This window comes from Callorhinus ursinus, unplaced genomic scaffold (assembly GCF_003265705.2).
Source record: "Callorhinus ursinus isolate GAN/ISIS: 27379988/994484 unplaced genomic scaffold, GSC_fseal_2.0 scaffold8, whole genome shotgun sequence".
NCBI classification, from domain to species: Eukaryota; Metazoa; Chordata; class Mammalia; order Carnivora; family Otariidae; genus Callorhinus; species Callorhinus ursinus.
This window is the reverse complement of record NW_027397070.1, coordinates 60,509,888-60,534,516: the sequence shown is the minus strand read 5'-3', so window position 1 is coordinate 60,534,516 and position 24,629 is coordinate 60,509,888. Positions and strand designations below refer to the sequence as shown.

Here is a 24,629-nt window from a genome sequence, read left to right as displayed (position 1 = left end):
CCAAGTCGAGCCATACTGCAATACTTTATTCCCCCAAGAAAAATATTGGGGGTTTTTATTTGCCAGTTTAATGGCCGAGCCCCCTACTGAGTGCATCTGGCCTGGTTTTGGACAGGACACCTTAGGCAGGCCTGGGGCCTGAGCACCGCGCCCCCCGAGCTGCTGCCGCTCCCTGGCCCCGCACGGTCTCTCCCTCCCCATGTTGCTGCCTGCTTGGCTTTTGCAGGCATTTGGACCAGTGACCCCCATACATTTAAAGGTCTTTTTTTTTTTTTTTTTTTCCTACTCCCTTGGTTTTTTTTCTCACTTGTCATAGCTTTTGAAATATTGTCCCCAGATGTTATTTTGGAAATGCAGTTCTGTTTCCTGCTAATTGAAATGGAAGTGAACATTGCACTCTGATCCTTGTACTTCATGTTTAGCTCAAGTACTTGTGGTGCATTTGGAAGGACTGTCCTCCCCTTGATGTCGTTCCCGCCTTTTCCCCTCTCCAGCGTGCAGCCAACGGGATGAAGAGGAGGTCAAAAGTCCTTTTATCTATGTGACTTTGCTGCTTAGTGTTGATTAACATTTGAAGTCATATTGTTAGCGGACTATCTCTATCTCTCTTAGATTGTCTGTCTACTACCTTTATATTGACTTACAAAATGAATAGTAAGTTGGCCTGGTGCTCATCAGTGTTGCGTGCAATTGTGTCCCTTCTTAGGAAGCAGGTCATTTGGAGCCCTGGCCACTCCTGTTCTCCTTATGCTAAATGTGGATGTCTTCCAGCTTGGGCAGGATCCAGAGCAAACACTTGCCTCATTGGAAGTAAATTATGTCAGTGCTAAGCTTTTCTCTGGTCAGCTTTGTGTTACACACTCGTAAAACTTTAGTAGCTCAAGCACCCAAATCACCAGTTTGAGCCACTAAACACCCAATAACATTTTTGAGTTTGGCTTGGCCCTTGTCAATTGATTCCAGAACAATCTCTGGAAGTTGGCTGTATTAACAGACATAGAGAAAGAAGGATTCAGTTCAACCCCCTCAGTTCCTCAACTTTTCAGCTTTGCATTTGTCCCTGCCCCTCCCCTCTAGCCTTCGGTGGAGACTCTACACTCCTCCGTGTGGGCACCCACACTCATAGAAGATGTCACCATCATTTCTTGGGAGAGTAACCACAGAGCCCCAGAAAAGGAGCTTCTGTTAACCTCACGTGACATCGGCTGCTGTCTTGTCTTTGAGGACATGGCAGTCTTTCAGTAAATAACAAAGTCAATGAATGAATCAAACTGGGGAATACCTTTTTTTTTCTTCCAAAATTAAATGTCACCAAAGCAATAAAACAGACCTTCATGTTCTGTAGATGGACTGGAAGGTAGATTCCAGAATTCCAAAACGGTTCAGAGCAATGGCAGAATTTTGACGATAATAGTAGTAATACTGGTGAACACTTAAAAGCACTTACTGCATGCATTAACTCATTTAATTCTTAGAACCAATCTATAAGGGGGGTGCATTTGTTATCACTATTTTACAGATGAAGAAGCTGAGGCACAGGCCCTCGCCCAAGGTCAACAACTAGTGAGTGTAAAGCTGGGACTTGAGCCCATCCTATCTGGCTCCAGGGTCCATGTTCTGTTTTGTCTCTCCAAGTGTAAGTATATAGATAAGTGTATGGATTTCCAGGCCTTCCATGTTAGACAAGTTCTGGGTTGTTTGATGTAGGTATTATCAGATCGAGGAGCCCAGCTTCGTGTTGGATACTGTTTAGTTTCCGGGGTGAAGTTGAGTGTGGTTTACAGTGCAGCTCCTGAGGATGCACGCTTGTTGGATGGCTCATGATTGCACCCCTGGGCCCCTTTGCACAGTAGGCACTCAGGATATGTTGTTGGAATGAGGCTTGATATCCTTTGACCCGTTCCCAAAGGTTGGAGAGGAAGGACCTGAGAGGAAGCAAGCCTCCCCATACTGTGCCGTTTCCTCAGAGAGCTGGGGTCTGGGTGGCTGTCAAGGGACAGGTTGTTGAGGGAGGCAGGGTGGTTCATTTTTGGAGTCCAGCTTGCATCTGTGGGCCTCTAGCACGCCACTTTGGAAGGACCTGTCTGCATGTCCCTGTCCCGATGCCGACACAGCTCTGTGTGCCTTGTGGGACTTGAACGTCTGCTGCCCAGGACGCTGCCTGGTACATGGCACACGCTCGGCGTGCTGACCAAAACGCCTCATCTGCTCTGCTTTTGTCGTGGGGAAGCCTTAGTTGCTGAGGTAGTCAAAAAAAATGTTGTTAAGCCTAGTACAACTCTCATTAGGTTTGAAATGAGACTTCTGGAAGCTTCGCCTGCTTGTTCACTTCCCAGTGTGGATGGTTGTCACACCCTCCATCACCATATCTAGGCGACAGCTGGCTTGCTCCGTTGATCGCACTGAGTCTTTTGCTAACGAGGCCAAGGTTGTGGGTTTGATCCCTGGCCTCTGACTCCAGCAGGCCATCTGTCTTCACAAATGCACGTCACTGGATACGAGGTGAGGAGTGCGTACAGAGGGAGAAGCTGGAGGCCATTCTGGGAAAAACAGCTCCCTGACAGCTGGCCAGAAGCACCCTTTTGGACTGTGAAGGATGTCTTTTTCTTCTCCCGCTTTCCAGATCTGGATATCTGGTTTTGATTTCAGACTTTTTCCAAATAGGTGCTACTCAGGTTATGTAAATGAAGAGGAAGCAATTCTCAAGCCCGAGAACTAAGAACAAGTGACCTAGAGCAGCGTGGTTTATTTCTGGTTTTCTGGGGCTGTGTTGACAGTGGCTAGCATGCCATTGGGGTGGATCTCATGAAGTAAGAAGTGTCTGCTTTAGGTGTCCCGTTTGTAATTGAGAAAACTCTTCAGCAAGGAGATAGGGAAAGAGATTTCAGAATATAAGATGGCGCTCACTCTTTTCTCTCTTTTGAGGGCACCCAGCTTCCCAGGTGTCACCGGGTGCCTGGTTAGCTCTGTGTAGCAGTAGGCACAAAGAGGGCCGTTGCTTCCAAGGTGATCACAGTTTGGTGGGCCAACAGACATAAATACAAATGAAAATCAGTGTGTTGCTCAAAATACGTGCGAGCTTGTTGGGAACACCCAGGAAGTAGTACCTGTGTTTTCCTAGGGAAGCTGGGAAACCGTTCCCAAGGGTGGCCTTTGACCCAGGTCTGGAAGGGTAACTAACAGTTCCCAGACCACCTCAGACAGGGAGGAGCATGTATAAAGGCACGTGGGCAGGAAAGCCGCCCAAAATGTCTGGAAGGTTTTTAAAAAGGTCTTCAAAATCCTTATGATCTGTGCAGCCCTCTCAAAGCTGTCAGGCCAGGCATGCCCAGCTGTGTCACTTGGTCAGGCAGGTGTCAACGGCTCCCGCGGGACCCATGCTGCAACACCACCGAGCACATGTGTGATGTGTTCTGTTTAAGAGAGTTCTTTGCTGGGCTGCCCAGTCCAGTGCAGTGAGAAAGAAGGGGACAAGGAACAGGTAGAAAATGTATCCCCTTGTTGGTCTTGGTTTATTTGACTCACAGTGGTTCTGAAATACACTCAACAAGTATATATTGAGCACTTGCTGTATGCCAGGCCCTGTTTGAGGGGCTTGGGATATGTAGATGAGCAAAACACAGATCTTGGTCCATAAGGTGCCTACGTTCTTATGGGGGGAGCGGGGGTGTGTAGCCCTCTCAGCAACCTGAGGTGAGATGGTGTCCCTTGCTCCCCAGCATGTCCTCAGGGATGAGCCTGGAACCTGACATACAATAGTGCTTAGTAACTGTTGAAATGACCTACTGCTTAAGAGCTTCAGGAGTGCTCGTTGCTAAGAAGGGACCCCAGAAAAGCCACACGATTTCTAGGCTCTGAGAGATCTATGGTGTTGACTTGTTCTGTAATTGATCTTTAGTTACAACTTCCAGAGACCGGCCTTCAAAAATGCTGCTGCAGGCACTACAGTGTCAAGAGGGAGGCCAAGTGCTAGCGAGTCTGCCTCCCTCGGTGTCCTCAGGAAGTCATGCTTTTGCCCTGACCTAAGAGCCAGCAGATGAGACCTGGAAGGAGGAAGGACGATGATGAAACCCGATGGAAAAAGGAGGGAAGAAAAAGTGCAAATAGGTCACCAGGAGTCAAGTGTGTCCCTGTGAAAAGTGGGTGGGCTCTACTGTCAAGACAGAGCAGTAGGTAGCCTGGGTTTGAACATGAGCAAGGCGGGGGGACTGGCCTGAGCCCCCTCTGCAGGGTCGGGGACGGACAGGGATGTTGGCAAGGGAAAGCAGGGGACAAGCAGCTGGTGCTCAGGGGACACGCAGGCCCTTCCTTTCTCCCTAATAATAGCTGAGCCATTGGGAACCGTTCCACACGGAGGGACACGCACCCGGCTCAGGAAGCTTAGCCAAGCAAGATGCGGGAGGTGAACCCCACGTTCTGACAGCTTGCCAAAGTGCCTGCTGCTCATAGGCTGGCAGGAACACTCATTTTGAGAATAGTTTGCCATAATGAATTCTGACATCATTGCGCTCTCTCAGTCAGGGATGTTGAAATGGAATAAATGACCTAATGTGAAGGGTCTTTGGAAACCCTCAAAACCAGGGAGAGTCCCTGGTTCCCTCGTCTTCATTTTGGAGTGGAGTCTTTAAGCAGCAGTTCATTCTGGATATTTACCGACCTCAACATTTTAAGAATAAACTAATAGTTTAGAGACATGAAAGCAATCATGTGGCTTTTATTTCCCTCAAATTGGAGTCTTTCATAGCACTTAGAATGTAATTCTTATAAGTTAATTTCCCCTTTTTGTTCCTTTCTATCATGATTATCCATCTAGCTTAAAAAAAATTTTTTTTCTGCTCTCCTGGCAATGGTGGAAATGATTGGTTGAACAAAATTATGTGACTCAAAAAAATGTATGAATAGTATAGGAGTTGCTGAAAATGAGATGTTTTTGCATTTGGGAAACTTTCTTACTCTTCTAATATTTAAAATCTTTCCCCTCCAGCCCCTTCTCCCTGCTGTCGGACTGATCTGTGGTTGTTCCTGAGGGCGCCACGTTTGTTTGCTTGGCAAGGTGTCAGGCCTTCGGGGGTTACCGCGGATCCTTTGTTTACAAGCAGGACCTCCCAGAGCTTGAGGAAGAATTTGATTCTGAATCCTAGGCTCTCTCCAGAAATAATCTGGAAGCGGTTGAGAAAAACAGCATTTGCTTCAAGGCCACTGTCCCTACCTTGGGACGAAGCCCCCAGTGGTGGACCCGCCTCCTCCTGTAGGGCTCCCCCTTGAGTCCCGGGCACTTCCTCCAGTCCTCCAGCAGGGGGCCTCGGTCCCGCGCGGGAGTGCCAGCCGGCCCTCAGAGGGGAGTTGAATTTCTCCAGCTATCCTTTCTCTTCTAAGGCCGCCGAGGCAGTGCCCTGGACACCACACTGCTTCACCTGGGCCGACGGATTTTCTTTCCAATTTTGAGCCACTTCCTGGGAGCATCTCGTTAGCCGTGATCACTGGAACGTGTAAAATATGTATTATGTATATATGAAGTAATTTGCATATAAGTGATATAAGCCCGAGACCTGAGCTCTTGTATTTGTTGTTTGTTCTTTCTTCTAGAGCTACAGTACAGTTTTAGAGCTGACATGATAGAATCTAGTAGAAAGCTTCCAGCTCACTCTCTCACTGGGTTTGTGAACCTGAGCAAGGCATTTCACTTCTATGTCATAACGGACTAAATTGCATTGGCTTGTGAATAGCTAGAAAATTCTATGCTTTTGTAACTGGATAAGTATCTCATTCTGCCAGGAGGGCGTGAGAGACAGTCCGAATGACCAGTGCCTATCTTGTAGCCTACCCTGGCTTATCCTATTTAGATTTGATGCTGCCTTTTCAGAGCTAATTGCCACCCTGGTAAAACAGCCCTGTGAACCTGGGTCTCCAGTTACGTTCCCTCAGGCCCACCCGTGTGTCATACAGTTCAGACTGCTGTTCCTTGTACACATGGCAGGAGCATAGTCTGTGATTCTGGAGCAAAATTAGACCACTGTGTCCACGCCCATCCCTGATTAGTTATAGCTGTTTCCTTCCCCCCATTACTTAGGAGAGCCGAGCTTCAGTCCAAAGCAAATGTACTTTGTTGCCTGTGAACATGGATCCCATAAAAACAAACGAAGGGGAAAGCAGAGTAGATTGCGTGTCCTAGGGCCCATTACCTAATTTTCATTCACGTCTCTGTTAGAGTTCCTTTAGCGCTGCTTGGAGTCCTGAGCACCAGCATCTCTTTTTGTGCCACCAAGAATCATCTGATATGTGTGGGTGAGAGGGATATGGGAGTATTGATGTATTGAACGCCAATAAACTATTAGGCTGTTCTTGTGAACGAGAGTCCTGGGATGTCGTGTAGGTAGAAGACACAAATTAATAGCCCTTGTGGGGGCTTGTAGCACGCAGAACCCACATTCAGTTTGATTAAATACCTTTGCACGATTTAAAATGTCATCCAAGAAGACAGTCAAATACCTAGAGCTCCTGCCACAGCCCGCAGAGGCGGCTGACAGGTCTGCCCTGGCTGACCCGCTCTGTGGTTTTTTGGAAAGATGAGATGTGTTCTAATGAGCAAGTTATAAATATCACCGAGTTATGTCGTAGGTGGTGGTAGCGCTCAATGTAAAGGGACTGACTGGGAAGTGTTCCCAGCCGAACGGGACCAGCACAGCTTTCAGGGAGGACTACAAATGGGGGCTGGATATAGTGACCAGGCTGTTACTAAAGAGTTGTCTGTCCTGTACTGAAATGTGTCACCAGAAACGTCTCAGTGTGAGGTGTGGGGCAGTGAGAGGAGATGCCTTCCCATGCGAGTCAGGTGGCTCAGGGTTCCAGTCCTCATGCATTTGCTCACAGAAGGGGCCTTTGACCACTTGCTTCTTCTTGTCGGTGGAGAGTGGGGGGGGGGGGGTTGGCTTGGTGGCTTTTTTGGGCAGTGATTTAGGTTCTCAGAGATGCAGAGTGATTGCTTGGTGGAGCCCCTCAGTTTTCATACCTGTTATCTTTGTCCTGCCCATAAAAATGGCAAGTTACAGGAAGCCTTTAGCACACTGCTTTCAGTGCCTTGTGAGTATTCCCGTACCCTCTTGCCACCCACCTTTTAAGTGAAAACAGATTTCAGCACCACGCAGTAGAGCAGGAAAACTATGGAGCCATTGTAAGGTTGAAGGTAGACTCTTGCAAGATACCTTACATCTGTCTGCCTACCTGCCTACCTATCTACCTTCCCTTCCTTCCTTCCTTCTTTCTTTCTTTCTTTTTTCTTCTTCTTCTTCTTCCTCTTCTTATTCTTCCTCCTCCTCCTCCTCCTCCTCCTCCTCCTCCTCTTTTGGCTTCAGAACTGATTTTCAGATTTTTTTTCCCCCTTGAAAAAAATTTGATTGTGGAAGCACAAAAGACCAGCAATCCCAGGCCAAATTTCTCAGAGTTGAGCAGAGATGGACAGGCATGTGCAGAATAATTGTTTGCTTAAAATCTAACCAACAGCTTTTATGTAGACAAAATGCATCGAAATATGTGTATAAAATATTTAATATTAATGCACGCCAGATGGAAACCCTGTCAAATTCTGTGTGCACACAGGAACTTGACGAGAGGAGTTGGGAGATTTAGAGAGATCCTCAGAGCCGTAGAAACAAGAACAACACAAAACCTGCGAATGGTGAGTGTGATGGATAATTGGATCGAGACCAGAAGGGCACTTGAGGTGTTATCTCTCCACCCCCCCATCATATATGTGTGTGTGTGTGTATACACGCTTTGTTGAAATATAATTTCCACACCACACAGCTCATCCATTTCAAGTCAGTAGTTTTTAGTGTACTCACCACATTGTTCAGCCATCACTAATATTTAATTTCAGAACATTCTCATCCCCAAAAGGAAACCCCATACCTATCCGTAGTCAATCCCCATTCTCTCCTTTTCCCCCAGCCTCTGGCAACCGCTCATTTATGTTTTGCTTTCATGGATTCGCCTATCTTGGACATTTCATGTAAATGGAATTATATACTAGGGAGTCTTTTTGTGACCGACCTGCTTTACTTAGCATGGTATTTTCAAGGTTCACCCATGTTGGAGCATGGATCGGCACTTCACTCATTTTTTGTGACCAAATACTATTCCACTGCATGGATATAACACATTTTATGTATCTATTCATCAGTTGATGGACATTTGGATTGTTGCCACGTGTTGGCTATTATGAATAATGCTGCTATGGACATTCTTACGCAAGTTTTTAGGTGGACATGTGGACAAGTTTTAGGTGAACAGGCTGTACGTTTAACATTTGGAGGAATTGCCAGACGATTTTCCAAAGCAGCTGCACCATTTTGTAGTCCCACCAGCAGTTACGAGGTCTCCAATTTCTCCATATTCTTGACAACATTTGTTATTGTCTGTCTTTTTAGTCCTAGCCTTCCTAGTATGTATGAAGTGCTGTCTCATTGTGGTTGTAATTTACATTTCCCTGCTGGCTAATGATGTTGAGCATCTTTTTATATACTTATTGGTCGTGCTACCTCTTGAAACAGAAGAAATGCATCCTGTAAGGCAGGCAGAATGTAAGCCCTCCCAGACGCTAGTGTGGTGAAGGGGTTGGTTGTACGCTAATGATTTCACAACAAAACCCAGCCAGAGGAAATCAGATTGGATCCTGAAGAGCACCTCGTTGTTTGACTCATTATATTGATGCTAAAACTTAGAGGAGAAATAGAAAAGCTAGTTAGATAACCTGGTTCATCAGCAGTTTGGCTGTGTTGTTGGCGTAAGTTCTCTCTCTTCCTTGTTAACCCTTGAACTTTCCTGGCTGGGGAGGTGATTGCTGATACCTCCATAGCTTGCTCTACAGAGCCATAGCCAAGGCCTGTCTGGGTGAAGGCCTGGTGCTCACCAGAGTCGAAGCAAATACCGCATGTCACAACGGACATAACAACCCCATGTAAGATCCCACCTTCTTTTGTCTTGTTACCAATGGTGTCGTCCTCCCATCGTCATGACCCCTTTCAGTGCTGTGGGAGAGTTTTCAGTTGGGCCAGGCTCAGTGACCCTTGTCCTGAGAAGTGAGGCTGTATCTTCATTTTGGTGTCTCTAGGGTTTTAGGATGCAGATATCCAACTCGTGGGCCAGATGACGAAGCAATAAGTTTTCCTAGAATTAGCGGGGGGCGGGGGACAAGAGGAGCAACTTTATACTCCACACCTGCAACCAAGACCTTACTTGGTCTTTGGTATTTATTTATATATTGATGTGATTTGGGGTGCCTTAAGAAGTTCAAACCAGACATTTTGATTTGTAGAGTTCTTTAAGGAAAAACTCTGAAAAAATATGAATAAAAATTGTTGCCAAGTGTCTTTTCTCTCAAATTGACCTTCTCCCAAGAGTTCATAAAACTTCTTGCCTGGTCAGCATGAATAGCTTCTTTTAAGATTTAGAAGCACAATTAAAGTAACTGATGATATTGCCAAGTGTTCTTATAATTGTTTTAAAAGCTGATTAAAAAGCCAATCTTCCTAAATTGCTTAAATATGGAGCATTTGGTCATATTGTTGATGTTTTTCTCCAATTAGAAGGTGTGAGTGCATTGAATATTCTGTGGGCATCTGCCTGCTGCTTACTTCAACATTATTCTTCACAGAATTAGAGAATATCTTCCATTATTGCCTAAGGTTTCTGATATTCAGATCAATGTACTTTTAACTTCTAAAAATCCTGTGAGGTGGGATTCTGAATAAAGAAATGTCAGGAAGCGAGAGAGGTTTCTTCAGTTATTATTTTCTTTTTTCTGAGACGTATTGTGAGGAGGCTTCCAAAGAAGTCTGGGTAGACTGGAGCTGCCCCTGGACATTTTCAGCTGTTAACTGGTTAGTGTTGACATGAGGGAGGTCACTTCCTCTCTCTGTTGGATTTGTGGTGCAAGTAAGTAGACCTTTGGTCTTGGTTGATGAGTCTCAGGTGACCTTGGTTGAACTGCTTGCAGTTCCTTGAGTGCTTAACCAAAGGTGTGCATCAGAATTATCTGAGGAACTCTGAACAAATGCACATCCCTATTCCTGACCTCAGAAATGCCAGCTGAGTAGGTTTGGGGCAGGACCCAAGAATCTTATTTTCTCATTTCCGTGACAGATTCTTTGCCTTCCCTAGTGGGGAAGCACTTCATGGGTCTTATTCACTGGTATCTTGGTCTACACTAGCCCTCAGAAAGCTTGTCCAGTTAATGCTGCTCACAACTATATGATTCCTTAAAGATTAGTTGATCATTGCAAATTTATGACGCTCTTATGAGACGGAAAAGTTGCTTTGTAAACTCTGTCTGGGCTGAGACCATAGCTGAGAAGGATTTACAAGTCCATTTACAGCAACTGCACTCTTAGATAAATACATCGACGAACTGAAAGCAGGTGTTCAAACAAACACTTGTACGTGAATGTTCATAGCAGCACTATTTATGCTAGCCAAAGATGGAAACAATTCAAATTTCTCTATCAGTTGATGTCTAGATAAACAAAACGTGGTATGTCCACCCATGAGAGTATTATTCAGCCACAAAAAGGAATGAGGCACTGATCCAGGCTACCACATGGGTCAACCTTGAACTCATGATGCTGAGTGAAAAAGCCAGACACAAAAAGGCCCCATAGTATAGGATTCCGTTGATAGGAAATGTCCCCAATGGGCCAATCTGCAGAGACAGAAAGCAGATTAGTTGTTCCCAGGGTCTTTGGAAGGAGGGAATGGAAAGTGACCACTAGAGGGGGACAGGGCTTCCTCTTGGAATGACATTCTGGAACCAGATAGAGGGGATGGTTGCACAACACTGTGAATGTACTAAGTGCCATTGGGTTACACATTAAAATGGTTAAAATGGTGAATTTTAGGTTAGGTACATTTTACCACAATTAAAAAAATACATACAAAACGGACTTAATGACCAAGTTTATACATTAAAGTTTGACTTCTTTCTGCCTCCTTTCCTCCCTTCCTTTCCTTCTGACTTTATTTGATAGTTACCAACAATTTGTAAGCATTTCAATGGCAAGCATATAAAACCCGAGTATAAAAAGTAAAATGTCTGATCAATATTGGTGATTGTGCTGGTCATTTCTCATATTTATCTCCTGTTCTGAACTTCATTTGAGCTGTCAGTACACACAGCCAGACATCCTTCCTAATTGGTTAGTGCAGTGGTGGAGTGACACGTTTAAAATATGCAATCACATCAAAACCTCATTTTAAAAGTCTCTCTGGAAGGTTAATACCCAGAGGTAAAGTGATATCTAGCATGAGCTGTCTCATAGTGGACAAGCAAACTGTGGAGGGCAGAGATTTTTACAACTTTAGCATCCCTCCATGGCAGGTATATCCAGAAAATGAAGCTCCTTGTTCGTTTTTTTTCCTTTGACATTTTTTTTTCTCTGCTCTAGTGAGTGGAGGTTATTTTTGCCAGTTGATGGTTCCAGCAGAAGACATTAGCTTATATGACTGCAGGGAGATCGAAATGAAACTATAATGGAAGGTTTAAGAAGACAGTGCAGGAACTGTTTAGGTCCTGAAAATTGTGTTCTTATGAGGATCTTTACAGATGGCTCAGTTGGGAATGATAGGAGTGCATTTAATTTCACATTTTTATAGACATTAAAGCCAGTGGGTCTTGCTTGGGAATAATCAAGAAAATTTGCCTTTACCCAGTGGTTATCAGAAGCCACTAAGCCAATGATTTGGTTGCATTTAAGTTTCCTTGTGGTGTTTTAGGAGATTTCACGTGGATGAAAATCTAGCAAAGTTCTCTTCTGGAACATATTTATTTAAAAAGTCTCACTCTTAGAGAAGATCAGCATTCTTTGCCTGCATGTTTCCAAAGAATGTGAAAATCTTGTGGAAAAACCTGATGGTTGAAGTTTTATTTTGCCATCTTTGGCTGATCGTGGGGTAGCATGGGCCACCCTGAAGTGCACTTGCTTCTGTTCTTAGGGACATTTTGTGGGGTTTTTTGTTTGTTTGTTTGTTTTTACTTTTCTTCTTTATCACTGGAAGATTATGAGGTAAGTGAACCGATATGCATCAGCTAACAAAATGTCTCTTAGTAGATGCCATATGCCCCCTGCTCCCATTCATCAGACCCTCCCATTCAACTACTGTTCTAGTACAGAGAGTTTGAAAAGCATAGTAATCTGTGTCTAACTTAGGATGACAAGATCCAGATATGTCTGGGTTTTCTCAGTGAGAAAAGAGATACCTATCCAGCTTTGAAAAGAGGTCTTTCTTGATCAGTAGCCACCCTCACCACCTTGCTTTCTCTTTTGCGCAGGCCAGCAGTAACCTTTGGGCTGGAAGGCCCAGGGTGCACTGAGAACAGGGTGCTCAGGTGCTGAGTCCCAGGATGGGGCCACCGTGGGACTGGCCCTTGGCACTTCAAAGAGGGAAGGCATTCCAGAAATCTACTCTGGATGCCATCTTATCAGAATGAAGAGCTTATTTATTTATTTATTTATTTATTTTCAGGAATAATGTCATCTAGGTTGAGTGCCAGCTTTTTTTTTTTTTCTAAAGATTTTATTTATCCATTTGACAGAGAGAGACGCAGCGAGAGAGGGAACACAAGCAGGGGGAGTGGGAGAGGGAGAAGCTGGCCTCCCACCAAGCTGGGAGCCCGACGCGGGGCTCCATCCCAGGACCCCAGGATCATGACCTGAGCCGAAGGCAGACGCTTAATGACTGAGCCACCCAGGCGCCCTGAGCACCAGCTTTTTGCCAAGTTTGGGTTTTAGCAGGGATCTGTTGGGAGGTGATGAAAATATGTGCAGTTCACCTATGATAAGAGCTTTTGGGAAAGAGCTGAACTAAAAGTTTCAGTCGTTTCAGAGTGTTGGAGGCAGGGTGGCTCAAAGGGCACAGACTTATTTTTTAAAATGGTTCAAATACTTTAGTGTATTTTCTTTCCTTTTCTTTTTTTGTCATCAACTGATAGAATGTTCATCGGAGAAGTAAAAATGTTTAATCATGAGTCTTGGTATAGTGCCTAGCACGAAGTGATGCCTGGAAAACATTGAATGAGCGAATGAGTGAATGAATGATACAGAATAGACTCACGTCCGTGTCTTTGCTCCTTTGTGTTCCCAGACAATAGCCCGGCAATTGGCGGAGATTTTGTTGCGGGGTATGTGTGAACAGAGCTACTGGAACCCTCTGGAGGACCCACCCTGCCAGTCACCTCTGGACGATCCTCTCCGGAAAGGAGCAAACACAAAAACCTACATCCTCACTCGGAAAGCCCGCGTCTACTCAGGAGAGAAGTACGGCCATTGTTGTCCTCATTTGTAGGTTAGGGGATGGGAGGAAAACTTTGGAAAAACTCAAGGATGAGTAGAAGTTCAGGGGCAGATTCTTCCCCTAAAAGACAACCAGACAGACAAGTCTCATTGGCCAATTTAATGGAGATACAGCATTACTTTTAGTAACTTCAGTGAATATCTGTGCACCAGTGGGCACATTTTAAGTAGGAAAATTCTCTCCTCTCAGTGCTTGGCTACTATTCTTGGCCATCACTGTTGGTCTTTGGGATTCTCTCTATTTATTGTAAGAACCCCAGCATTATCCAACAATCAGTGACAAAGCTGTTTGTAAGCCAGAATTAGCCTTTTTTCTTTTCTTCAGCAATTCCTTGATCCTTTTATTTGCAGATTTGTTTTAAATGGAATTAGCTACAAGAAGAAGGAGAATTAAATAATTTTTAAGTGACTGGAAGGCGATGTCTCTTTAGAACTTCTTAACTTTTTTAAGTTTTAAATCTGGGACTTGGCCACCTTGGAGGAAGGTGGGCTAGGGAACCTTTACAGCCTTGGCGTGGGCCTTCCCCAGGTTGGGGAGTGGGGAGTGGGGAGTGGGGGGTGGCAGGCAGAGACCATGAGGGGCCAGGAGACAGGAGATTGTTGACTCACTCTTGATTCCTCCCCTTAGAGTCTCACTCTCCCATTTTTGCTGGTTCCCGCAAGGATGAGGCATGATGGCTCTTCAGAATCTCTCCATGAGGGGAGGGGGGCACGTATGAATCAATATGGAAACCTTCCACATTGGTGATCAAGTTGGAAAAATGGCGGAGAGAGTGCAGGCAGCTGCTTCTGAGGCCCCCAAAGCGAGGGGGAGGGGAGGGTGACTAGATGCTTATTGCATGTGTCACTTCTAGAAATGATTGTCGCCTTTTCAAAGGGGACAGCATTTCTCCAGCAGGCAGCCTCCTCTTAATCCCTTTACGTTGACCCTGGCATTTCTGTCCCTCATCCTCCTCTTGTTCAGACTGCATTTCTTATATGGATTCAGACAAGTAAGCATATTCTTAGCTTTTTCCCTAGGTTTATTTTAGTTTTCATTTAATCCCCCTTTTAATTTAATCCCCCTTTTTTATGGCCTTGTTGAACCATGAGTTTGCTGAATTCACAGCCTGTGCTTACTCCTTAGTCCTTATCTGGATTCACAGAACATCTGTTCTAGCAATTCTCAAACTCTCACTTTAAAAATGGTGACCCCTTATTATGGACAGTTTAGAAGCAGGTTTGGGGTTCATTTTGAAAGTGAAATTTATATACTAAAAATAGGCCTGAGATTTTTTTTTTCCTGCTTTCTATGCTGCTTAATAGACAGGTATATAAGGTGCCAGGTATATTGAGAAACTCAGCTCCTGCTCCCTCCCCTAATCAAGCTGGAAACACGGGTAGAGCTCTGTGTTTCTTTGGGTTTTATTCCAGCGTGGCCTCACCCATTGAAGGCAGAAAAGCTCATAATGCTGGCCATTTCTCCTTTATTTTGTGAACCACTCAGACTTTGTCACTCTCCTGACATCAACTTACCTGGCTGCCCAAGGAGAATTATGGAGGCAACATGAACATCTAGAAAATGCAATTACTAGTAAAAGGGAGATTTCCATACCAGGACTGGTTGCTGAGTCACAATTTCATTGCACACAGATACAATCAGTTGGTTTTTTTTTTTTAACTGTTTTATTGAGATGTGATTCACATACTATACAGTTCACTCATTTAAAGTATACAGTTCAGGGGGCACCTGGCTGACTCAGTCAAAAGAGCATGTGCCTCTTGATCTTGGGGTTGTGAGTTCGAGCCCCACATGGGATGTAGAGATCACTTAAATAAATAAAAAAAACTTAAAAAAAATACAGTTCAGTGACTTTTAATATAGTCACATAATTGTGCTTCTGTCACCATAATCAACTTTAGAACATTTTTCTTACCCCGAAGATAAACCTAGTGCCCCTAAACTGTCACCTCCATCCCCCAATCCCTTGCCTTTTTCATATGAATTTTAGTATCAGTTTGTCCATTTCTGCAAAAAAAAAAAGAAAGAAGGAAAGGAAAGGAAAGAAAAGGCAGATAGGATTTGGTAGGAATTGCATTGCATCCATTGATCAATTTGGAGGAGTATTGCCATCTTAACAATATTGAGTCTTCTGATTCATGAACATGGGATGTCTTTTCATTTATTTAGGTCTTCTTTAATTTCTTTCAACAGTGATTTGTTGTTTTCAGGGTATAAGTTTTTTACTTATTTCATGAAACTTACTGTGTGTGTGCATGCTATTCTTTTGGATGCTATCATAAGTGGAATTATTTTCTTAATTTCATTTTTGGTTCGTTCATTGCAGGTATAGAGAAATACAGTTGATTTTCTGTATTGATCTTGTATACTGCAATCTTGCTGAACTTGTTCATTTGTTCAAATAGTGTTTTAGATTCCTTAGGATTTTCCACATACGAGATCATGTCATCTGCAAATAGAGGTAGTCTTACTTCTTCCTTTCTAACTTAGATGGCTTTTATTTCATTTTCTTCCCTAATTGCTTTGGCTAGAACCTCCAGTACAATGTTGAATAGAAGTGGCAAGGAGTGGTGGACATCCGTGTCTTATACCTGATGTTAGGAGGGGAAAAGCATCCAGTCTTTCACCATTAAGTGTGAAATTAGCCGTGGGTTTTCATAAATATCTTTCATCAGGTTAAGAAAGCTCCTTTCTAACACTAGTTTGTGGAGTCCTTTTAACTTGAACGGGTATTTAATTTTGTCAAGTGTTTTTTCTGCATCTATTGAGATAATCATGTACGTTTTGTCCATTATCCTGTTGCTGTAAAGTATTACATTAATTGATTTTCAGATGCTAAGCCAACCTTTGTTAAATTTCGTTGATTTTTTTTCAAGAACCAACTTTGGTCTTGTTCATTTTTTTTATTGTGTCTTTATTCACTATTTAATTAATTTCCACACTGATCCTTATTCCTTCAGTTATCACCATCAGTTTTGAACTTTTCTAGTTTTGTGTATTCACAATAATACTTCTGGTTTATTAGTAAAGAGAGAAAGAAAGCCTGTTGGGATTATACTTGTCTTGGGGCTCCCTGATCCCCAGGGCTATCTGATTAGTCAACTCCATGGCAAAAAGGATGTTATCACCAATTTAGTTATGCTCTTTGGCAGGTGAAAAAGGGAGTCCACAGATAATGATTCAACCCCATCTTGGCCAGTAGTCCCAAACGCTTACCCCTTCTCAATTTCCTATGAGAAATACGAGCACAGAGCGGACTTTAGAAGGCCCAGAGCCTTCCAGCTCCAGCAGATCACAAGGACCATTCAGAATAGCTGGTGATAATGGAATATAACAGAAAAGTGAGGTCTGTCAGAAAACTCCACTCCTTGTCACTGTGGCCTGGACCTGAAGTGGAAACAGGATACTCATTCTCTCCCCATCTTGAATTTTGAAAGGAAATCAAATGTTAACAATCCTAGATAGGAAAGAGGGGAGGGATCACGTGTCATGGGCCTCTTTACTTCCTTCTAGGTGTTTCTGTGAGGAATTTTTTGACCTTTGCTTATTTATTTATTAAAGATTTATTTATTTATTTATTTGAGAGAGAGAGTGTGTGAGGGAGGGGCAGGAGAGGGAGAGAGACTCCCTGCTGAGAGCAGAGCCCGACGCAGGGCTCAACTGCAAGACCCTGAGATCATGACCTGAATGGAAACCAAGAGTCAGACACTTAACTCACAGTGTCACCCAGGCGCCCCTGCTTATTCATTTTTTTAAGTAAGCTTTTTACGGACTCATAACACATATTGAGAGAAGTACACAAACCGAAAGTATAAAACTTTGCATGAATTTTTACCAAGTGAACACATCCATGTAATTACACCCTTATCAAGAAACAGACGTTGCCAGAAACCTTGAGGCCCTCTTTGTACCCTCTCCTGATTACTACCCACTACCCAAGGGTAACCATCCTGAATTCTATCCCAATAATTAGTTTAGGCCATTTTGAAATTTATATAAATGGAATAATATATTAAAAACTCTTCTGTGTAACTTCTGTCTGATATCACGTTTGAGAGATTCATCCATATTTCTGCATGCAACCGGAGTTTGTTTCCATTATTATGTAGTATTCCATATATACTCCAATATATTGATCCACTCTACTCGTGATGGATGTTAGAGTTGTTTCTCATTTGGGGCTGCTTCCATCTCATTCAGGCCCTGGCCCAAATAGCTTGGCTGTTATCTTCTCAGAAAGATATTCCCCAATCACCTAATCTAACTGTCCTTCTTTCCGAGCATATTCTATCACATGAGCTCATTTATTTTTCATCATAACACCTAAAACATTGATTTTTTGCTTGTTTACGTGTTTATCTGACTCCTCCTTCTAGAATGTGCTGCAATGAACATTCTTGCACATGTTCCTTAGTGCACACACATCAGGTGTATCTTTCTGCTATTGTATTCCTCCTTGTAAAAAAAATATTTGAGATGGCTTAGATCATTAAATGCATATTAGACTTCATGGTTAGCACAAAGTAAGAAAGAAGATTAAAAACTACTCTTGTGCCAGAAAGTGGATGATGAAAACATTTGCTGAAAGCCGGGAGCCAGACATCGTGCCGAGCTCCTTTGTAGGCCCCACGGGAGAGAGTGACTATCGTGGACTTCTAAATACAGGTTGGAACCTCCCTGAGCCAGTGCACCGGGTTTGCGTAATGATAAGGACACTGTTGAAAGTGTGAAGATGAGGGCGTTGAAGGGTCAGGAAAAACACCTGATGGCAGCACTGAAGCCCTGTGAACAACCCTCTGTGCCCCCTGCGTGCTGCCCTGTGCTCACCTCGAGCGAACTCGGCCCTCCTTCCGGTCATGGTGGAGGGCCAGTCCTCTCCCCAGGAATGCAGAAGCCTTCAGGCCAGGCCATATGCTTTGTGCGACTCACCCAGTCCACTCCAGAGCATACCTCGGTGGACTTGATCCAAATGAAGGATCCTTCTTTCTTGTCACGAGGGGGAGTCGGCCTGTGTGGAATTGTGTGCCTGGTGATCCTCAGGTGGGACTAGCTGATCCCTCATAGTCAACAGGTACTCTTAATGATTAATTTAAATCCTTCTCCTTTCTTGGAACGCTTCTCCTTCCACATAAACCTGAGACCAAGGTACTTTCTGCCTCAGCATGTTTAACGGTGAGACTTGGGGATGGGGCAGAGCTGCAGCCATTGTGGGCTTTGACTCTTTAGCTCTTATCCACGGGCTGTGGTTCGGAGGCTGTATTTCTCTGGGAATTCTCTAGGGCTATCACAACCAGGCAAGGCATATTAAAACTAGACAGGCAAGGGCGCCTGGGTGGCTCAGTTGATTGAGTGTCTGACTCTTGATTTCAGCTCTGGTCGTGATCTCAGGGGTCGTGGGATTGCGCTCTGAGTTGAACTCCCTGCTTGGTGGGGAGTCTGTTTGAAATTCTCTCCCTCCTTTCCCTCTGCCCCTCCCCCCGCTCATTCTCTCTCTCTAAAAATAAATACATAAATCTTTAAAAAAAAAAAAAAAAGAAAAACCTAGAAAGGCACCATTGCTGGGCCTTGGAGTTAATGTCATTTATACATAACTTTCTTGTGGGATGGAGGTGTTCAGAGCACTCCTTGCACCTAAATAGAGTCTGCATTGACACCTGGGTGGTGCCGTTGACTTCCAGACATCCAGCTCGTCATTGGTTGTGTAATAGCTAGAGATGACAGAAAGATGAACTGCAGTTGGATAAAACTGGATTAATTTCTTTTGTAGGATGGCTTCTACCACATACAGTGACATTTTTCACCCATCTGAGAAAATTTTTAGAAAGGACTGGGATCTGGCAGCCTGGGCAAGGTCCTGATCACTGTTCATGAATGGAGATTCTTGCCCTTGTTCCTTTTGTGTAGAGTCAGACAATGAATAGGTAAATTCATCCAAAGTAAGAAAATGAGCAACTTGCTTGCAGGTCAGTCCAGGAGTTAGTAAGGTGGCTGGGTTTAGAACGTAGCCCTTCGATCTATGCTCAGCAGGACTGTGCTCCCACCTCCTCTGCTGGCCACCAGTCTGTCCTCCAGCAGCGTGTCCTCCCTGTCCACGAGCCCTGTGTTCTCTCTGTCCCTTCTTACTCCGCACCCTGCCCTTCAGTTAACGTCCTGTGGGTTTAGGGCCCCAGTTTTTCCACTCTACAAGGCTGAGGCCTGGGTACCCCCAGGATCTGCCCTGAGGCTCTTGGGCCCCCAGAGGAGATTGTCAAAAAGAGCCCAATGATTTCAACCATCTACCCTGAGCTCCACCTCTCCTTCGACGGAGAACAGGGGAGGAATGGCCAGAAACGGGTCTAGAGAATCTACATGTAGTGGAAGGGGTGTTCTGGTGTATAGTTTTCAGCATGTCTCTTAAAACTGCCCTTCCTCCTCCTCTCACCCCCCACTTCTTCCTGCCAGCTCTGAGAGTTTGCCACGCTCCTGAGTACCCATCCCGCCTGCCTCAAAAGGAAGGGTTGAGAAAGTGGAATTAGAATCAGTTAATGTGCTACTTGTTAGCAGCTCTGGCAAAAATAACACAACTTAACATTTAAGCAGGCGGGATGGCTCAGATGGAATTTGGGGATTATCCATGGACTGAATTGGCTGGTGTTAAGTCACAATTAGCACGGGCTCTCTCTTCTTTTCAATTAGTCTGGACAATGCAGAACTGGCTAGTCGTGAAAAAAATAGTCAGTGTTACTGCTTGATTGTTAAGGTCCCAGTGGTATGTAAGCACAGGCAGAATATCAGGAAATGATTGCTGGGCAGACACACACACACACACACACACACACACACACACACACACACAGGAGCGCTTTACACACACACACACACACACACACACACTCAGGAGCGCTTTTCATGCAAAGCCTATAGGCTCTATTGCTGAATTGAAGGGGAAAGAAGAGTTCTGTCTTTTGAAAAACCCAGCTTCCGCTCCCTCAAGCTACTTGTTTAAAGAAGTTCTCTGCAAATCTCAGAATCTTGCTCTTCATTTACAGACTAGCCTTTTCATCAAATTTTAGCCCTGCGAGGACAATGGGGACCATTCCACAGGTGGTCTCCTTACCTCTAGGGACGTCAGAGGTCTAGAAAGAGAACTAGGCCCTGTGCTTTTTCTGTCTTGCTCTTCATGGTCCTTTGATGCCCTATAAAAGTTGCCAACACTTCAAAGAGAACAAGTATTTATAATGATGTAGAAGACATTTTTTCTTTTTTTGCCATTTTGGGGATGGGGGATCATCCCATCTCTTAAATTAAATGATGTTAGCGCTGGGAAGATGTAAATTTAGTCTTTATTTTAACATCTCCAAAACATCGAGTTTTTTTTTTTTTAACCAAGTTCATTTTTATTGCACCCTTCTTCTATTCCGTGAAAAAGAATCGAGTTTGGCTCAATTGGTGATAACACTCTCAGTTCTACTCAAAGGATTCTAGAGCTTTTAGAACAGAGAAAAAAATGCTGCAAGTCTCTAAAATTGCTCAAAGCACCCCCCAAAAAAAGGCTATAAAGGATGGAGATTGGGGTCATGTGTTTGGGTTTTGTTGTTGTTATTGTTGTTCTCTAATCTTGAGTAACATTGAGCGTAAAAGCTCTTTCTTTTAATCCCAGATGTTAGAGCTTGGCCAACTTCCATAAAATAGATTAATAAGAGAGCTAGCTCTTGCATGCAACCGCATAATAGAACATGTGTGTTTAATTAAGGTAGCTTGCCAAATTCTTACAGTATTCTAGAAATGATTCAAACTCTAAAATTGCTTCCAATCTCTTATTTCATCTAAAGGACAATATAAGATGTGGCAGTTAGTGAGAGGTAAGAAGCGGACTGCTTAGTGAGATGTCTACAATCCATACCCCCGGAATGGGCTCAGGAGAAAGCTTTATCATTGAGATCATGTCAGTTTGTAGCAATTTCAATTTCTGCCTCTATAATAGGCATATATGTTATTTGGGCTTTTACTGTGGTTTTTATGCACAGTTAAAATGTATAAATTCCATAGATTACCATAGAAATAAGCAAATTAATTCAAGCATCAGATGATACAGTATTTTTTGTGAGTTCTACATAAAAATCTAGAAGCTTTTAATATTCAGTACTGTTCGTCATGTATTTCGTATGATTTTGAAATTGCCATATATAACATTTGATTTTCTTTACACAGCATTTTTTGTCCTCAAGAAAATACTGAAGAAGCCCTGTTGTTACTGCTGATTAGTGAATCAATGGTAAGTAGAATGTGCTTTCACATTTCTCCGCCCGCCCCCCCGTTCCTGTGGTCCTGTTTTTGATAATGGTGACTCAGTCAGTACAGTGGCTATTTTTCTTGGGAAGAGAATACTCTCTAGAGGGGCTACCTGGGTGAGGGGAAAAAAACAACAGGGGTTTAAGAAGAGGAATGTTTCTTAATTCTCGGACTAGTTAGAAATGTCCCTTATAGGTTCATCTCAGCCTGGAGCATGGAGCCTCTCTTAGGCAAGCAGTAAACAGGCATCTGAGTTCATTCATTTGCCCACTGGCTATGGGAACACTAACACAACTGTGGAAAGGTAAACCGTAGCTAAAAGGACCACCAGAGGAACCCTCAGAAGGGAAGGAATCCCCCTGAGGGTAACCTTTCCAAGCCACTCAACTTGCCTTGGGGGGGTAGGGAGAGTTGGGATAAACCACTGGTGGTGGATACAAACCTCTGGTTTTTGTAGCAGGAGCCTGATGAAGTGGCCTTGTCCTCCTGGACAGGCCTCCCGCCTGCTCCCCAGACATTCTGGAGTCCCGGGCCGTGAGAGCTCGCTCCTGTTCCCTGGCTCTAACCTTGTGAGGGAGTTTTTGCCAGGCCATCGGATTCCTTTGAAATGTTTTCTTAATGTCTGGCCAGGCTATCAAAATTTACGTCTAGAATTTCATTCCTCACCATTTATTGGCTTTCTGCTCTGCATAGTGCTAGGCATGACTGCCTGGGCTTGAAACTGTGGGAGGCAATCTGTGTCACAGTAGTTAGTACCTTGGCACGTAAGTGGTGTGTGTTGAGCACCTGAACAGGATGGCGAGGCTCCTGGAACTGGGAAGGACCTCGATGTCCTCATACCCATTCACTCATTCTGTGGATGAGGAACCTGAGGACCAGAGCAGGCAAAATTCATGCAGCTTGCAGTGGTCTGTTGCTCTTTCTAGATCAGACTGCCTCCTCCCATCTCTGCCACCTCACCCGGCAGGCAGGAGGTTGAAGGAGGAGGAAAAGGAGTCATGACTGAAGCAAGAGGAGGTATTTACCTTCTTCCCCAAGCATGTGGTTTCAATGGAGGCATAAAATACACCCAGCTGAAGAGGATTTAGAAATGGAGCCCAAGAAGAATGTCCAATGGGCTGAGTAAAGGAGGGATCGGGAGAAGCTGGGATTGGTCAGGGAGGCCAGCATTCTTCTCTTAATTTCAAGCTTTGGGTTTTCTTGTTCTGTGAAATGGCCCGGAGATGTTTACAAGAGCAAGCCTGCTTGAGTTACCAATGTTTTTATTTGGAGCCTCTTTGATGTCATTGGCCTTACTTCCTCTGAAGGAAACAGGTTGCCCCCCTTGACTCATCTTTCCTTGACTGTCAGCTGGTAACTCAGAATGGTATCATTTACATTCTCTACTCTGCCTTGGCACGACCAGGGAAGGCATATATGTGAGCAGCCTGGCACCTGGTGGCTTTCAGTAACTGTTTTTCAAATGAGCTGGTCTCACCATGCTTTGTCATCGGTTCTTCAGCGGGGGCGGCCGGCTCATGTTGGCCCCCTAGCTCACATTCCCTCATTCTGAGCTGGGCTCCTCGCAACTTGGCAGTGAGTTTCCTTTGGGCAGACTTGGTTGGTTATGCTGGGAAAGTCCTGAAAGACTGGCGGCCACACATTTTAGATTTCTTGGACAATTCTGATCGAAAATATTGTGTTCTGTTGTCAGAGTGTGTGTTCCAGTTTAGAATTTGGAAAACATAGCCACATCTCCAGAATGCTTGCTCCAAGTGTAGATGTCTTGGGAATGATGTCTCCACCTTTCCTGCTCCTTAACTGAAATGATAGAAACTAATAATACTCAAAATTGAGATTCCTTTGAGACCATCAGATTTGGCTCTGTGGTGTTTAATTTCTGGAAACTCCCTTCAGAGGATGGTGAAACCCAATGACATCATTAGTAAATATGAGCGTCTGGGTTTCCAACCAAAACGATTATGGTCTCCCTGTAAATTGTTCCATAATTATGTAGGTAGAAGTCTAAATTAAGTTCCCTTGGAAGCTTTTTTCATGTTCCTTGACTTCTTGATTTTTCAGTTTTTAGACAGAAATCCACGTGCTCAATTTCAGAACCAAATGAGAATTCCTGTGTTTTTTTGGTGTCTAGGAAAATTGTATTCTTCATTGGTTCTGACTCTAACTTAGAAACATCAACTTGTCCATAGTCTCTCCACCCGTAAGATATGGTTTGGCATTGTACTGCTTTCTCACCTCAAATCAAATGAATTTTCCCCAGGACAAAAAGGGGTTATCAGAGCTACATTTGCACAAGTACCTCTGAGACAGTGTTCTGGGATATTTATTATTTGTGGGTCTGTTTGAGATTTGAATCAAAAGGTATCAATAGACTTTCTCTAAAAATTAAAAAAAAATGTACTTGGCATAACTTGAAAATCTCTCAAGTAGTATTTTGTTTTGTTTTGTTCTCTTCCAGGCGTTGGTCCTAATATGGAACATTTATAGCAAGTAAATAACATGAGACTCCTTATAGCAGGGCCCCGTTTCCCTTAGAGCTTCTTTTGTTGGCTCAAAGTTGCTCCTAACAAGAAAACCTTAGAATGAAATCTTCAGAAGCAGGCTTGTATCCAGAAGAGATGACTCACTTGGTAGGAAGTGGCCTGTCTTATATATTCTTATTTGTCTTTGACATTTAAGAGCAAGGAGTTTTAAAGTGAGTAAGTATGGATGGGTGGCTAAAAGTGAGCGCCTTGGACTCATACACAGAGAGAAGGCATTTCGTCTTATTAGTGAGAGAGGAGGTGTGTGGGCATGTCAGGCAGCAGGATAGCCATCAGCCTGCCCGGACCAGGGACCCTGGTACCTCACCTACCACTTTCACAGGAGAAACCAAGGGGGCCCTTTCTGTCCTCCTAGGGATGCATAGATCCAGAAACTTCTGCTAATTAGCAGGGGGAGAAAAGACAGGCAAAATCTAACTTAATTGATTCTGAACTCCCTAGCAGGGAGGAAAGGAAAATGGTTAGAGTGGT

The 24,629-nt window shown here is 44.0% G+C and overlaps 1 protein-coding gene across 10 annotated transcripts in view; it reads left to right on the top strand.

The window, feature by feature from the left end:
• Window positions 1-24,629, top strand: part of TTC7B (tetratricopeptide repeat domain 7B) — a 248,922-nt gene that overhangs the window by 99,196 nt on the left and 125,097 nt on the right. For 9 of the 10 annotated variants that reach the window (XM_073895745.1, XM_025869471.2, XM_073895746.1 and 6 more), the window contains 3 exons: window positions 7,597-7,675; window positions 13,135-13,307; window positions 21,535-21,598. In XM_073895745.1, the coding sequence (XP_073751846.1) occupies window positions 7,597-7,675; window positions 13,135-13,307; window positions 21,535-21,598 (316 nt within the window). The remainder of the gene's footprint in view (window positions 1-7,596; window positions 7,676-13,134; window positions 13,308-21,534; window positions 21,599-24,629) is intronic. The other variant, XM_073895744.1, reaches the window with a different exon arrangement.